General features: G+C 36.5%; 1 protein-coding gene across 2 annotated transcripts in view; it reads right to left on the minus strand.

Annotated features, from left to right (window-relative positions):
* Positions 1-1,647: 1,647 nt before the first annotated feature.
* LATS1 (large tumor suppressor kinase 1) overlaps positions 1,648-17,394 on the minus strand; it is a 41,667-nt gene continuing 25,920 nt past the window's right edge. For both annotated transcript variants that reach the window (XM_019951496.3, XM_019951497.3), the window contains 4 exons: positions 14,533-15,115; positions 11,935-12,117; positions 11,623-11,729; positions 1,648-5,530 (listed from right to left, as the gene is read on the minus strand). In XM_019951496.3, the coding sequence (XP_019807055.1) occupies positions 5,021-5,530; positions 11,623-11,729; positions 11,935-12,117; positions 14,533-15,115 (1,383 nt within the window). In that variant the 3' untranslated portion in view covers positions 1,648-5,020. The remainder of the gene's footprint in view (positions 5,531-11,622; positions 11,730-11,934; positions 12,118-14,532; positions 15,116-17,394) is intronic.

The following is a 17,394-nucleotide window of genomic DNA, read 5'->3' on the forward strand; positions in this document are numbered from 1 at the left end:
CGACGATGATGACATATGAAGGCAAACACAATGTATTAGAGACATTTTCTCTGGAACATATCATCAGAATTAAAAAGGAAATTGGATTCCATGGAGTCCTTATCACTTCTCACCCACCAAAAATATGCTAACTAAAAGGACAAATAAATACATTAATTGGAAATCTTAAAAAAATGTAGTAAAATGAATCATAAGCATAATGCAGTTTGCATGAGCTATACAACAGCCTCATATAGACCAAATATAAATTTACAAGTGGGACTTCCCTATAGGTCCAGTGGTTAAGACTCTGCGCTCCCAACGCAGGGGGCCTGGGTTCGAGCCCCGGTCAGGGAACTAGATCCCGCATGCTGCAACTAACAGCCAGCGCAGCCAAATAAATAAATATTAAAAAAATTTTTTTACAAGTGAGTGCAAACAAGAGGATAAAAGGAGACCTAAGAATGATGGTAGGGACTTCCCTGGGGGCACAGTGGTTAAGAATTTGCCTGCCAATGCAGGGGACACGGGTTTGAGCCCTGGTCCAGGAGGATCTCACATGCTCTGGAGCAACTAAGCCCGTGTGCCACAACTGCTGAGCCCATGCGCCACAACTACTGAAGTCCTTGCACCTAGAGCCTGTGCTCCGCAACAAGAGAAGCCACTACAATAAGAAGCATGTGCACTGCAATGAAGAGTAGCTCCCGCTCCCTGCAACTAGAGAAAGCCCAGGTGCAGCAATGAAGACCCAACGCAGCCAAAAATAAATAAATTAAAAAAAAAAATGATGGTAATGCTTGAAAAAGGGGGAGAAAAACCCTAAATATTTGTTCATCTTTGTAAAGTTGATTTAAGATGTAACATCAACATATATACTTTATTTGGTAGGCAGTTCATGTGATAAAGTAAAAAGATTATAAATAAAGGAAAAGAGATTAGCTAATAACTTCACATTTTAAAAATTACTAACTGGGCTCAAATGATACTAAATGCAGAGTTCAATAATTAAAAAAGGTTTAAATCTGTGATCTAAAGGGAGCCTTTAACATGAAATATTTATTGTACTTATACTGGGCAAAACGAAAACTTTACTGGGCTACACTAACTTTAGTTTGCCTTAATTTAAGTAGGGATTATCATTAGCTATATATGTTTTAATTTCAAAGCATCAAATTTTTTTTTTAAAGAACTTTAGTACTTTTTTTATTTTTTATCTTTGTCTGCGTTGGGTCTTCGTTGCTGTGCGCGGGCTTTCTTCTAGTTGTGGTGAGCGGGGGCTACTCTTCGTTGTGGTGCACAGGCCTCTCATTGCGGTGGCTTCTCTTGTTGCAGGGCACGGGCTCTAGGCACGCGGGCTTCAGTAGTTGCGGCACGCAGGCCCTAGTATGCGCAGGCTTCAGCAGTTGAGGCGCGCAGGCTCTAGGGCGTGTGGGCTTCAGTAGTTTTGGTGCATGGGCTTAGTTGCTCTGCAGCATGTGGGATCTTCCCGGACCAGGGATGGAACCTGTGTCCCATGCATTGGCAAGCAGATTCTTTACCAGTGTGCCACCAGGGAAGTCCTTAAATTTTTAATCATAAATTTTCTCTGAGAATAAAAAGATTAAATTTTTGAATTAAAAAATCAACTTACTTAACTAAGCAGCCTAAAAGTCAGCCTTCCACACATAATTTAAAGATTTGAATTTTGCTTTTTTTTTATTATGATCCCAGCAAATGTTACACTAGAGAAAATGATTGGGGAAATACAAATAGATTCATTAAGAACACAGGCTGATTATTCGTATCTACTACATTCAGAAGTATGCAAAACAATTTAGTTATATTGCAATGCTGTAACTCCTTTTCCTAACAAAGCATTATCTTATAAAACTGTAGTGTTGTATTGATTCAATTTTAATACAAAATACTTATATACATAATACAATATAAAAGTAAACTGTGGTATAGTGCCTTCACAAAGGGATCTATTAAGGCGCTTTACAAATACACCATTATGTTGATCCAAATTACTTTTTGTTTTAGATTAAAACAAACAGGCTAAATGTTTCACTTTAAATACCAAAGGGATTTTTGTTTATTAAAGAAAAATTTCTAAAGTACCTTAGGTAACAGCAGCAGCAATATCTAAAAATCCTCCCACTGTATTCTCTAATTTCAACATATTATTAAGTCAGAAGAAAACATTTCCACTCACAGTTTTGCACTTTGCAACAGCAGAAGGTAATAACTTTTTAAAAAAGTCAATCTCAAAGTGACTTCTCAGTCATACATTCTATAGTTTCTATTACAAATAAGGTAGAAAAGATACAGCAACAGGGCCTGCCTTAGGACGTCACTGGACAATACATAACTGTATCTACAATTACATAATTATAGAACACATTTCATAAATACCACTGATATGCATAAAAGGGGTGAGTATAAGAAAGACAGCAAGTTTTTTTTTTTAATGAGTGGGAAAATTATTTTAAAAAGAAAACATGATCAATGTTTTCACTCCATTTCAATTGAGAGCATATAGATTTTTGACATCGTTCTCATCTTTTTGGTCAGGAAGCACCAGATTCTATACTGGAAGATCTGGATATAGTTTGGGAATAAGACAGCTAATAAGTATATCCAAACTGCTAAAAATGCAGATACGAAAGGCTTGTACACTGCTTCAGATAAACACAAAAAGCTTATACTGTCAGAGGAAATTTAAAAGAATACAAAATTTGTAGTGTCTGTTACATTTGAGGAATAAGGGCAACACAGATTTTGGGGGGAGGGAGGGGGAGAAGACAGCACCTTAGTTTTCCTACAATGTAAATGTAACAAAGTTGGTTTTATTCTGTATTGCACCATAGTCCAGAAATAAAACAACTAAATGGAAATTGCAATAAATCTGACTGAGAAAGCCTGAAGAACAAGGGGGATAACTTAAAAATTTGAGTACTGAGCTAGAAAGTTCTTGAACTAATTTGCTTTGCATAGAATTTTACAGGACTAATCAAACATTCCATGAAGTGAAGACTGCCATCTTACATAGTGCATTTTCCTACAATCCTCTGAGTAGAAGTCCTTCAGAAATATTTATTAAGCTTGTAACAAGCCAAACATGTATTTCAGTGCCCTCAAAAGAGTGTGTTTAAAATGTCTTGGTGCTGTACCAGCAAGAGAGGCAGTCCTAAGGATATCTTATCACATGGTACAGACCTTTCACACCATAAATTATCAGTGTTTATACAAGACGTGCTAATCTGAGTACTAATTAGTAAACTTACAGCAAAGTTCCTAGTTTAATATATCAGTGTTCTTGCAGGACAGAGGTCCCTAACGAAGAGTTTGTGACAGGTTTCAACACATCCAAAATCGCTAAACTGCATGCAACATTTTGTGCGTATGTGTTGATGTGCATTTTTCTGGGAAGAGAAGCCACAGCTTTCATCAGATTCTTGGAAGGGCCAATGACTCCCAAAGACCTACCATTACATAGTGGCTAATGCACTGGTTTACAAGCTGAGAAGACCAACTATAGAAAGGCCACCTATAGAAAGGAGGGAAGTGTGAGCTAATAAATCTTTTTTGCTCTCCCCAATTCAACCAGAACAGCTTTGCCTTTAATTTTACTTGCATACATGATTCCATTAGCTTTTATTTGAAGAAAGCTGTAAGTTTGAAAAATCACTAAAATTATGCTTCTTCTCCACAAATATTGTTTTGATGAAACAATTCCCTATCAGTGGAGCTTCAGGAAATAAAATACAAATTTTACTAATGTGAGAATAGAGCCCTTTCCCCCTTCCTAAAAGTTAAGCTAAATGTATTTTGGTATGAAACCACAAGTTGTCCTTATACCTAAGTATTATATATAACAGTAATGCTGAAAAACATACTGTTTAACCTTAATAAGTTAGGAGGTTTTGAATTTTCCTAAGAACACTATGTATTTTTTCCTAATTACTAATGGCCACCTTAATTAGGAATTAAATAATGTTTTTTTCATCAATTAATCTCTGCCTACAGGTAAAATATTGCCAAATAGCCACATTTTCTTTTGCCAGTAACAATCTGTGTATGCATCTCTGTTCTGAAAGAGGAAAACTATATAACATTACTGATGACATAATCAAAACTGTCACTATATAGAAAAAGTACTTTTCTAGTAAGTACTCACAAATAATTTTTAATTAAAGTTTCATATGAAGCTGAAAATGATCTCTCTGCTTAGGATGTGGAACTTTTTTTTAATTTCAAAGTAAAAATATGAAAGATCTTATTAGCTTTTAGTACTGAAAATTTTAATTTATGGCAGCTTTGTTCCCTTTAAAAACTGAAAGCAGCATTAAAAATACCAATATGAAAAGAAAAATGGTAGTGCTTTGCTTCTTTCAAAGCCAGTAATTTGCTGAGACATGTTAGAAAATTAAGTATTCCGCAGATGGGATAAAAAGATAAACTGCACTAGTTTTCATCTGGATGAGCATACTGTTTCCACCTTGTATTTCTTAGTTACAAAATGTGAATTATACAGATTATCATTAGCCTAGGAACACTCACCACCATGATGGCTTCATTTCTATAGCTTATTTTTTTCCAAAAACAAATTATGGGGGAAGAAAAAAAAAAACACCTCTGTAAATGTGGGGTATATTTCATATTTGGTTAAAGCAAGATAAAACTAAAACTGTCTTTCAAAAAATTTTCAAAAATTCTTGTTTTTTTAAAAATTATTTAGCATATGTACAAATAGATATCAGGCTTCTCCTTTTAAACAAAGCACTATTTTTTATTTTAAGTACTTTAAGTACCAAGAACTGACTATAATATTCAGCTCATAATTTACTTTATAACAATTTTTTTCTAAATTACTGATTAAAAAGGCTGGAATAAATTAACATTTCAAAAGGATTTCCCATAATTTAGGAACATAAAAAATTGTACACAGAGCACACATACATAGCTCTGTTACATTTGCATAATTTTACTCTCAGAGCTTCAAAAACCCCTGCGTTTCAGGCCTTATTGCAAAGCCTCATTACAATTATTTCCTAGTGTGTTAAACATACACTAGGTCACGACTTTTGATCTCTGAGCCTGTGTGCTGATCATCTTCATCTGACTGTTGCTCTGAGCCTTGTGAATTAATATATTCATATTCAATAGGCTTTGGATAATTATATGGGTAGCCATTGTCATCAAAAAACCTCCGAAAGGTAAATTCATAGAAAGCATGTTCAGGGTGCTTTCCATTTTTATACCATCCGTTCAGAGTGTCATTTACATTTTCTTCTTCATTATCATCACTCCGTAACTTATCAGGATCAACAGGATCAAAATTTGATGTATCTGTTGGGTGTGTGATTTTAGGAATGTATGAAGCAGACTGCTGTCTCAGGTCACTGGAAAAATCAATTGTTTTAAAAAACGGATGAGCTTTTATTTCATCAGCACCATTCTTGCCTAAGCGATCTTCTGGTCCTCTGCAGAGTTTAATAATAAGATCAGAGGCTTCAGGACTCAGTTTAGCTTGCGGTGGGATATGAAGAGATGTTTGCCAGTTGATAACCTTTAAAGAAGATTTTTAAAAATTAGAAGGAAAGAAATAAGAAAAACAAAAATTTCCTCCAAGTTTCAAATGAAAAAATCTTACTGGACTATCAGTGTTTTCTTAAAATAAATTGCATTGTATTTCACCTTCCTTACCTTTTTATTTTACTTCATTTTTTTGGCCATGCCGCACAGTTCGTGGGATCTTAGATTCCCCCATCAGGGATCGAACCCAGGCCCTTGGCAGTGGAAGTGTGAGTCCTAACCACTGGACCGCCAGGGAATTCCCTCACTTTCCTCACCTTTAATAATGAATCGGTGGGAAATAACTTTTCTTTCCATTCCCTCCTCTCTAGACAACTTATACTCATATTACATGACTCACTGTAAGTTTTAGTTCCCCTGTTAAGACCTTCAACCTACGGTAGAAATGACTTTCTACTGTGCCTCCCCAGTTCTATATATTTCCTTGTAGCATAATATCTCTAATACTTTGTGGTATCTATTTATGTCTGTGTCCTACTACAGTATAAAATTTCATAAGGCTATAGACCATGTTTTGTCTTTGCATTTCCCAGTGTTTGGCAAATTGCCTGGCACATAATTAATAGATATTCAATAAACACTTATTGTTTTGAATAAACTGGAATGAGGGAGGGAGAAAGGAAGGGAGGGAGAGAAGGGGTAGGTCTCCATAAATATTTATTAAATAAATGAACTTCATTCTTCCTTATTCATATATGAGCTTATCAGTGCTGTGTAGGGAAGAAAATTAAACCCCCTCTTCAATAACCAAAGTAAAAACTCAACGGACCCTTTAGGCCTTGGCGCGTAACTCGGCTCAGTCCAGTTCAAGATGCTGATAAACAGGGCTAGTGCTTGAAAGCTTTATGAGGAGATAACATGTATTTGAACATGTTATGATTGATATATACAGAGTAGAGGTTTTTGCTTACTGTCCCTTTCATGGTGGTAGCAGGGGAGAACTTCTGAAAAGGTGCCAAATATCTGCAAGAACATGTATCTGCCCCATAGAGAATTTCTGTAGAATTCAATTCCATTTAAACTATTTAAAATCATTTTTCTGCCAACCAGCCCCAGCCTGAAGCCCAACATAGTAACTAGACTAGCTATCCTAGCAATACAACTATCTTAAGACAACTTTGTCAGCTGCTTTAATTTACAAAGGTTAGTTCTAAATCCCATTCTTTTGACTATTCTAAACATTGTATGTTTCAAAGTATCCTTTTAAAAACTTGGTTTTTTGTGCTTACATTTTTTTCTATAATAGATCATTTTGATGATTAAATTTGACCCCTTTGACAGAAAATGGATCAGTGGATTCCTAAGGATCAGGGAGGAGTTTGTGCATAGGGTTTCGGGGACGGGGGGGGGGTGGGGGGCGGGTGTTGAAGAACTGTTCTACACTTTGATTATGGTGGTGATTGCATTTGTCAAATTTCAGAGTGAGTTTTACTGAATGTAAATTCAACGTGAATAAACATGACTTTAAAAACTTAAAAAAAACAAAAAACAAAAACTCAATGGATGGGCTCAACAGCAGAATGGAGATGTCAGAGGAAAGAATCAGTGAACTTAAAGAAAACTCGATAGAAATGATACAATCTGAACAACAGAGAGAAAAAAGTTTGAAAATATGAGAACCTCAGTAACCTGCGGGACTATACCAAAAGGTCTAATGTTGGTGTCAAGAGTTCCAAAAGGAAAAAATATGTGGTACAGAAAAAATATTTGAAGAAATGATGGCTGAAAATTCTCCAAATCTGATAAAAGACAAACCTGTAAATTAAAGATGCTGTTTGGTGTCAAGAGACACCAAACAGGACAAGCCCTAAGAAATCCGTGCCCAGACAAATCTTAATTACAACACTGAGAGCTAAAGAAAATTTCTTATAAGTATCCAGTGAAAAATGATGCATTCCTTGAGGGAACAATGATTTGAATTACTGTAGATTTCTCATCAGAAAACTATGGAGGACAGAAGTGGATACGTTCTAAAGTGCTGCAAGAACTGAAACCCAGACTTCTATTACCAAGTGATAATATCCTAAGGAAGGTGAAATAAAGACATTCTTAGATGAAGGAAAACTAAAATGATCTGCTATAAGCAAACCTGCTCTAAAATATTTGCTAAAGGAAGTTCTTCAGACAGAAGGGATTGATAGAGAAAGAATCATAAAACATCAGGAATGCAGGAAAGCAAGGAAAATGCTAACTATCTGCGTAAATACAAATGACTATTCTCATCTTGAGTTCTTTAAAATAAGTTGATGGTTGAAAACAAAAACTGTAACATTGTTGGATGAGGCTTTTTATTTTTTTTGATGTGGACCATTTTTAAAGTCTTTATTGAATTTATTACAATATTGCTTCTGTTTCATGTTCTGGTTTTTTTTTTTTTGGCCAGGAGGCATGTGGGATCTCAGCTGCCCATGCTTTGGAAGGTGAAGTCTTAACCACTGGACCACCAGGGAACTCCTGGATGAGGTTTTAAATGTATGTAGACGTGATGTATAAAAAACTAAGACACGGGGCTTCCCTGGTGGCGCAGTGGTTGGGAGTCCACCTGTCAATGCAGGGGACTCGGGTTCGAGCCCTGGTCTGGGAGGATCCCATATGCCGTGGAGCAGCTAGGCCCATGCGCCACGGCTACTGGGCCTGTGCTCTGGAGCCCGTGAGCCACGACTACTGAAGCCCACGTGCCTGGAGCCCATGCTCCGCAACAGGAGAGGCCACTGCAGTGAGAAGCCCACACACTGCAACAAAGAGTGGCCCCTGCTCTCTGCAACTGGAGAAAGCCCGCGCGTGACAGCGGGGTCCCAGTGCAGCCAAAAATAAATAAATAAAAAACAAACAAAAAAACCCTAAGACACAAAGGGTAGAGAATGAAGGGACCTATATGGTAGTAAGGTTCTACACTGAACTTTTAGTGGCAAGATACTGATTCTAAGTAGACAATGAAAATTTAGTATGTATCTTGTAATCACTAGAGCAACCTCTAACAGAACTATATAAAGAGATAATAGTCAAAAACACAGTAGAAAAAAAAAAACACAGTAGAGTGAGATCTCATGGAAAATGGCAAATAGGAAGCCTCAGTGGTCAGTCCCTCCACAAAAACAATCATTAAACTGAGAAAAAAAAATTCAACTCTTATCATAATCAACCATTTTGGTACTGTGGAATCTGACTTGACCCTAAGAGCAACGAGGGGAGTGCTTCATGAAGGGAAAAGCTGCTAAAACTTGGTAAGATAGCAGTCTGCATGAACCAACTACCATTCACCATTGCTCAGCCCCACCGTGGTTATGGAGAGGGCAGCCCATTTTCCTGGTATGGTGCCAAGGTAGGCAGTAAGGACCCTGCCTTCCAAAAATTTGAGGCTGTGCATTTTGGTTGGTCTTGGTGATTCCCTGAGGGACCAGTCCAGAGGCCTGCCTTTCTTTTGACCCTCTCAGGAATACTTAAAGAGAGAGACATGCTTTCCTTTTCTGATACAGGCATTTAAGGAAACCTCTATCAAGTCACTGGATTAGGCTGTTTTTCTTTAACTTTTGATTCTTAAATAGTCTAGAGATAAGCCTGCTGTTGGGTATGTGACCTGCAAGTATTTTCTCCCAAACTGTAGCTTGTCTTTTCATTGTTTGACCATGTCTTTGGCAGACTGAAAGTTTTTAATTTTTGATGAAGTCCAAATTCTCAACCTTTTCTTTAATGAACCATGATTCTGATGTCATTTCTAAGAACTCTTCACCTAAGCCTAAGCCATAGAGATTTTCTCCTACATTTTCTTTTAAAAGTATAGCCTTTATGGGGCTTCCCTGGTGGCGCAGTGGTTGAGAGTCCACCTGCCAATGCAGGGGACACGGGTTCGTGCCCCGGTCTGGGAAGATCCCACATGCTGCGGAGCGGCTGGGCCCGTGAGCCATGGCCGCTGAGCCTGCGCATCCGGAGCCTGTGCTCCGCAACGGGAGAGGGCACAACAGTGAGAGGCCCGCGTACCGCCAAAAAAAAAAGTATAGCCTTTATATTTTATCTAGATCTATGACTCATTTTGAGGTAATCTTTGTGTAAGGTGTGAGGTTTATGTTGAGTCAGTATTTTTTGTATATGGCTGACCAATCTTTCCATCACCATTTGTTGAAATACTATCCTTTCTCCATTTGTACCTTTGTCAAAGAACGAATGGCCATATTTGTGTGGTCCTATTTCCCTATTCACTATCCTGTTCCATTATCTGTGTGTGTATCCTCTTGCCAATATCACACTGTCTGGACTACTGTAACTTCATAGTAAGACTTAAAATCAAGTAGTTGATTCCTCAAACTTTGTCCTTCTTTTAAAAAACTGTTTTTGTGGGACTTCCCTGGTGGCGCAGTAGTTAAGAATCCGCCTGCCAACGCAGGGGACACGGGAAGATCCCAAATGCCGCAGAGCAACTAAGCCCTGTGCGCCACAACTACTGAGCCTGCGCTCTAGAACCCACGAGCCACAACTACTGAAGCCCGCGCGCCTAGAGCCTGTGCTCCGCAACAAGAGAAGCCACCACAATGAGAAGCCCATGCACTGCAACAAAGACCCAACACGGCCAAAAATAAATAAATAAAAAATAAATTTAAAAAAAAACCCTGTTTTGTTATCAGTTTCTTTGTCTACCCATATCAATTTTAGAATTGGCGCACCTATACCTACAAAAATTCCTGCTGGGAATTTTTATTGGATTTGAGTGAAATCTGTAGATTAGTTTTGGGGGAACTGATAGCTTTACTATGTTGAGTCTTCCAATCCATCAACACAGTATGATTCTCCATTTATTAAGATCTTGTTTTTTTCCATCAGAGTCTGTAACTTTTAGCATTCAGATCTTGTTCATGTTCTATTAGATTTATACCTAATAGAATTATAGGTATAATATGACCCAATATTATACCTAAGTATTTCATTTTGGGGAAGCTACTGTAAATGGTATTGTTTTAAAATTTCATTTTCCATTTGTTCATTACTTGACTATAGAAATACAATTGATTTTTACGTAGTACCCTTATATTCTACAACCTGGCTAAACTCACTTATTAGTTTTTTGGAGTTTTGCACAGATTCCCTGGGATTTTCAGTATAGAAAATTATGTCATCTGTGAATAAAGCAAGTTTTTATTTTTTTCTAATCTTTATGCCTTTTATTTTTTTTGTTGCTGTATTACACTGGCTAAGACTTCCAGAACTTTGTTGAGTAAGACTCATTAGAATAGACATCCTTGCCTTGTTCTTGAAATTAGGGAGAAAGCATTCAATTTTTTACACGCACAGCACCCACACAAATATACATGTATTTATACATATGCATATACTTACATATATACATATATATTAAAATGAAGGGGAAATAAAGACACTTTCAAACAAACCTGACACAAACCTGAAAGAATGCATTACCAGTAGACCTGTAATAAAAGAAATTCTAAAAGAAGTTTTAAATATAATGTATTAAATGCAATGTCAGAAGTTGTAACTTGAGGAGAGCATCATAGAAAATATGATATCTTAAGACATTCTCAGAGAATGATTAAAATGACCAGGAGTGAACCAGAAAGGGGGAAGGTTGTGAAACATGGGAGAGAAAGAAGGACATTCCAGACAGAGGGAATGGTACGAACAAAGGAACTGAGGACAAATTTGGACTTTAACCCACAGACAAGGCCACTAAAGGGTTTTTTAATGGGACAATTTATGGTCAAAATTGTGAGCAACTTTTCATTTAAGTGCCAGGGAGATACAGACATTTGTTAGTAGTTTGAGGCTAGAATGTGCATGAAAGGAAACAAAGCCAGCAGCCAGTAGTAAGAGTAAACTGGAATACATCTTCAAAAGGTACTAAAAACTTCTATGAGAATGAAATATGAATGTAGTGTATGAATGAGGAACAGTGATATGATGGAGATAAGCGTTCACTCATGGAATTTTAGTGGGTTCCTGTATCCTTACAAGTTCTTTCTTTAATTCTAGATTAAGATGCTCAAAGTAAAGGACTGATAAAGGTGTATGGTATTGGGACTTCATAACAATTCTTTTGGTATAGATTCTACACCTTACCTTCACTTGTGTTTCAAATGGTGTTTGTGCCAAGAAAGGAGGTTGTCCCACCAACATTTCAAAAAGAATGACACCAACACTCCACCAGTCACATAACTGTGTATAGCCTAAAATAAGATACCAAAGTTATGGTTATTCATAAGCACTTTTTAAAAAGTGCTCAGAATTAATACAATCAAAATTAATATTAAATCAACAATTTATACTGTAAAATTAATACTTTTATTATAAGCCTGAAACGAGCCATATTCTAATGTAAGTTTCAGCTGGTCTAAAGGCATACTGAGATTATTTATGAAACAAACGTTTTACCTGTTCGTAACAACACTTCAGGCGCAATATAATTGGGAGTCCCAACCAAAGAATGTGCAAGACATCGCTGGTGCTGGCGTGCAGCTCTCCGCTCTAGTGGCTTCAGTCTATCTCCACATCGACAGTTAGAGGGGTCACCCCATTCATTACTGAAATCCATACTATCTTGCCGTGGATGGTCACCTGTATAGTAAAAAAATAAATAAAAGCAACAAGAGTAAACCTAGTCTGTTTAACCTTTTGACGTCATAGTTCAGAGTTAACAACGCTTCCCCTTGTTGACAAAGTGAGACACAACGTATGGCAAATCACTGATGGTGTTTATTAATAATTAGAGCCTGCACTCTTGAAATATCAATAGGATAAGTTTTACACTAAGAAAAATAAGCCTAAGATGCAGTAATTTACTCAATGTTAAGTGATGACGGTAAAAATCATTTGAGTAGGTAGGATTGAGAATTTGGTACTCAGACTGCTCTGCAATACTACTCTGGACAAAGTTTCAAACAAATTAGATTTGTGTTTCATTCATTCAGCAAATGACAACGATAATAATAAAGACACTATTCTCCTCTCAGGCAGCTTCTCGGTAGGGGAGAAATACAACAAACAAATATATAAGAAACATAGTGATGCATTGCATACAGAGAATCAACATGGGGTGGTGATATGGCAAATGTTCTAGGGTGTCTTGGGAAGACCAACTGAGGTGACATTTGTAAAAAAATAAGAGGAACTCAACCATCTGAAAACCAGAGCAAGGCGCCCACACAATCCCAACAGCACCAGAGAGAAGAGCAGTGTGGTTCGTAAGGGGAGAACGGTAGGAAATAGAGCAGGAGCCAGTGCACAAGGGTGTGCGAGCGAAAGAAATGGTCTGCTTTTTCCTCGAAGTGCAGCAGGAAGATACTGGAGAGTGTGAAGCAAGAGAATGAAAAGGTCTGATAAATGTTTAAAAAAGAAAACTTTAACTGCTGTATAGAGAATAGATTATAGGGGGAACAAGGGTGAAAAAGAGATCAGGTAAGAGGCTATTACAGTGAAGTTTGGACTGTGATGGTAACAGTGAACATGGAGAAAAGTGAACAGATTGAAGATATATTTAGAGGTGGAGTAAGCAGGACTTACTGAGGGATCAGATGTGGAGGGTATGGAGAAAGAATCAAGGACGGGTGGTGGTAGTACAATTTACTAAAAGGGAGGGGGAACAAATATGGAGGGGGAGAAAGTAAGAGTTGTTGATTGGCAATGTTAAGTTTGAAAGATCTATTAGGAATCCTTGTGAAAGGGAGAGGCTGTTTCTGAAGAGAGATTTGGAAGTCATTGATGTAGAGCTAGTAATTAAAGCCATGACTGGATGAAACCATCTAGGAAAAAAAATATTTGAAATTAACCTAACTGTAATAATCATCTAGGATGTTTGATTAAAATACAATTTCTACCCTCAGTGGAGATTTTCAATCAGAAGACTGGAATAGAGCCTAAGAATCATATTTGTAAGATGAACCCCAAGTAATTCAGGTGAATCTGGGGAGACATTAAATTATGTTAAGCTGAATATTAAAGTAGGTTCAGGATCTACTCCTAGTAGTATCTCAGTTTTATCCATTTAATGTCAATCTACTTGTGTTCACAAGAAGCACTGGAGGCCACTTATACTTACCTCAGAGGATTGCTGTAAGCATTAAATCAGAAAATATGTAAAGCACCTAGTCATATTGAGTATCCAACAAATGTTAGGTTGACTTATACTTCCATTAGTGCTTGGAGGGATTTTGGTGAGGCAGTGTGGTATAGAAGAAATAACAGGGGCCCTGTAGGCAGACAAACCTCAGTTCAAAGCCTAGCCCTTACACTTATCTTCTGTCTGACCACGAACAAGTTTCTTATTCTAACTTAGCCTCGGTTTCTTCACTCTGCCTCACAATGACGTTGTGAAGATTAAACAGAATCATGTACATAAAGTGTTTAAGGTTAAACAAGCCGTATAACAGTCATACAACAGAAGCCTAAACAGTCGTGAAAATAAATGTTATATGCAGGAACACAGATGAACCTCAAACAAATAAAGGAAGTCAACACCGAAGACTACATATAGAATGATTACATTTAAATAAAGGTTCAAGAGAAGGCAAAATGAAATAATAAATTATTTAGGGATACATACATATGTGGTAAGAGTGTAGAGAAAAGTAAAGAACTGATTATGGCGTTCTGAAATACTCCTATGGAAGAAAGAAAAGGAGGTGATTGTTTAGGGTCTTCAAAAGTACTAATAATCTAGTTCTTAAGCTGAATGGTGGGTATGGGGCTTCATTTAAAAATTATTTTCAAATTGTTATTTGTCTGACATATTTCAAATTAATAAAATGTAAAGAGATTAACTCAAAAATGTTAATGATATTTAGAAATAATTAATTCTAGCACACTCTTTCATTTTATAAATCTAAGTGTCTAAAGGATTCACCCACATTTATCCAGTGGAGTCAAGACCTGACCCAGGACTTCTGGCTCCCATCCAGGGATAATACCATCTTATATTTTATTGCATTATAAATCATATGCAAATGTCCAAACAAATTTTATGATTTTACTCACCACTCTGATAGTACTTAGAATCATGCGTCCATCTGAAGCCAGTGCAGAGGCCGAAGTCAGTCAATTTAATATGACCATCACGATCAATCAAAATGTTATCAGGTTTAATATCTCTATGAATAAAACCCATTTTATGAACACTTTCAACCGCACAGGTAAGTTCTGCTATGTAGAATCGTGCCAGATTTTCTGGAAAGATGCCCATTCTAATTAATAGGCTCATCATATCACCCCCAGGAATATAGTCCATTACAAAGTATAAATTGTCCTTGTCTTGGAATGAATAATAAAGACGAACTACCCATTCGTTGTCAGCTTCGGCCAGGATATCTCTCTCAGCTTTAACGTGAGCAACTTGATTTCGAAGTAGAACATCTTTCTTTCGAAGAGTTTTTGTTGCATATAAAGCCTTAGTATCTACTTTTCTTGCTAGACAGACTTCACCAAATGCTCCTATTCCTAATGTCTTTATCTTCACAAACATAGACTTGTCCATTTTAGCCCTCTTAAGACGGATGTAATTAGACTCTTTTTGGCAAAGCATCTTTCTCATTTGATCTTGGGCATCTTGAGATAATCCAACCTAGGCAAATAAACTAAATATTAAATGAGGAATTATCTTCTATACTGAATATTAAGAAATCGCTTGGAAAAAATTCAGGCATATATTTAAAGGTTAAATGCATAATAATTTTTAATAAAGCATGTTAGAAATCTAGAATATACTTCAGAGAAAATTAATTATCAAAAGTGCAGCATAAGAAATAGTTAACAGGATACACAAGGTGAGTGTATATGCAAAGTCTGCAGTAGAGAGCAAGGAGAAGATGATATCAATGTTCAGCTTTCTACTCTTCTCTAATGCACTCAAAAAACATGTTCCCAGTGTGCAATAGCCAAACATGTTAACATGCACCCTCATCTATCTCTCCATGCATATTCATCCCAAACTACGTAATTAGATTGCTTTCATTATATGCATCTCTTTGTGGAATGCCTATGCCTCAAATAGTCTTCTTTTCATTTTATCCTTCATGAAAAGAAATTCTTCCACTTCAGGTTCATTTATTCTAAAAAACTGATGTATTGAGAACAAAAGAATGTCTTTCCTAACCTAACCACTCATTAACAGTCAGTCTTTCCTTTTATCTTTCTCAGGGCCTTAGAGTAAGGGTAGGACTCACAGCCACCACTAATGCAAAATGCAAAGGGTATGTCCTACCTTATTTAAAAGGGACAACTTTTTTGATTACAAGGTATCTTTTAGATATTTTGGAATGTTTCAAAGAATAGTCAGTGTGACTTATGAAGATACCAAAAAAACAGATAAAACAAAAACCAACGTCTAAGTAGACATGGAATACCTGGATTCAGAAGGAATGAATAGCTCATTTTTGACTAGTTAATGAAGAATTAACTTAAGAATTTAAATAGAGGGCTTATCTGGTGGCGCAGTGGTTGAGAGTCCGCCTGCCAATGCAGGGGATCTGGGTTCGTGCCCTGGTCTGGGAGGGTCCCACGTGCCACAGGGTGGCTGGGCCCGTGAGCTATGGCCGCTGGGCCGGCGTGTCCGGACCCTGTGCTCCGCAACGGGAGAGGCCACAGCGGTGGGAGGCCCGCGTACCGCAAAAAAAAAATAAAAAAGAATTTAAATAGAAAAGGAATTTGATTTGAAAAGTAGAGTATAATTCTAGAAATGCAAGACTAATTAAAATATAGCAACCTCATGCTTCTGTTAGGATGCGCGTTTGCATGCAAAATCTTTTAAGGGTGACATGCCAGACTTAGTACAGAACTATTTCTCTAAAAATCTTACTTGCCTACACAGTAATGGAGGCTACAGAAGTCAGCAAAGCTTCCAACACCATAAAAGTTTAAATCAGCTATTAGTGAAAGTGAAGAGGAAAAAGGAAAAATAAACTAAGAAAATACATACAGACAGACTTTAGTAAGAAATCCTAAGAGCTAAATATGGATAAGTCATACAGGTTATCATGGTATTTCTCACCTCACAAAATTCAATTTATAGCAGGAGTAACTATACTGTGAAATCAGATTTAGAAAAATCATTTTAAAAGAATGGCTCTCTCAAGTTTCATAAGGAAGTTTAACATAAATTTAAGCCTCTTGGCTTTTGAGCACTAGATGTAAGATTAGGAGCCAAACCTTTGAACTGTAAATACAGGATAAAAATAATAATGAGAGTACCACCGTAATATCTAGTGAAGAGATCTACATGGAATCAACAACAGATATTAATCTAAAGTGTTTAATTATTCTGATCTCCTTTTTAGTAGTCTGATTTAATGATTTCAACATATTTTTCTAGTACATTATAAAAATAAAATCAGAAGGGGAAATAACTGAAAGGAGATGTGTCTGACACTTTCTAATAAGACCAATCTGATGAATAAGCCCCCAAGCCCAAAAACTACTGTAAATAAAAATAAATGTTTCATAAGTTTATCAAGAGATGGGACCCAGATATTTCTAGTTTATTTTAAAATGTAAGATAATGTGTAAACTCTAGAAAAAAACCCTTGCTCCAATTTCCATTAAAGGGATTATGCATACCTAAACTACACACTGTAAACTGTACTTTTCTTAATTTATTACAACTTTATTATAAAAAATTCTGAGTAAATCATGAAATGCTAAAATAAAATGGTATAATCAAAAATACTTAATGTTTACTGACTTTTAAATAATTGATAATATATTTAGGATAAAAAGAAAGAAAAATACTGGACCACAGTATTTTAAAATAAATAAGCAAATACATAATCAAGTATAAAAATGGACATTTTAAAAGGTTTTATACTCAGCCGTAAAAAAAGAATGAAATAATGCCATTTGCAGCAA

This window comes from Tursiops truncatus, chromosome 12 (assembly GCF_011762595.2).
Source record: "Tursiops truncatus isolate mTurTru1 chromosome 12, mTurTru1.mat.Y, whole genome shotgun sequence".
NCBI lineage: Eukaryota > Metazoa > Chordata > Mammalia > Artiodactyla > Delphinidae > Tursiops > Tursiops truncatus.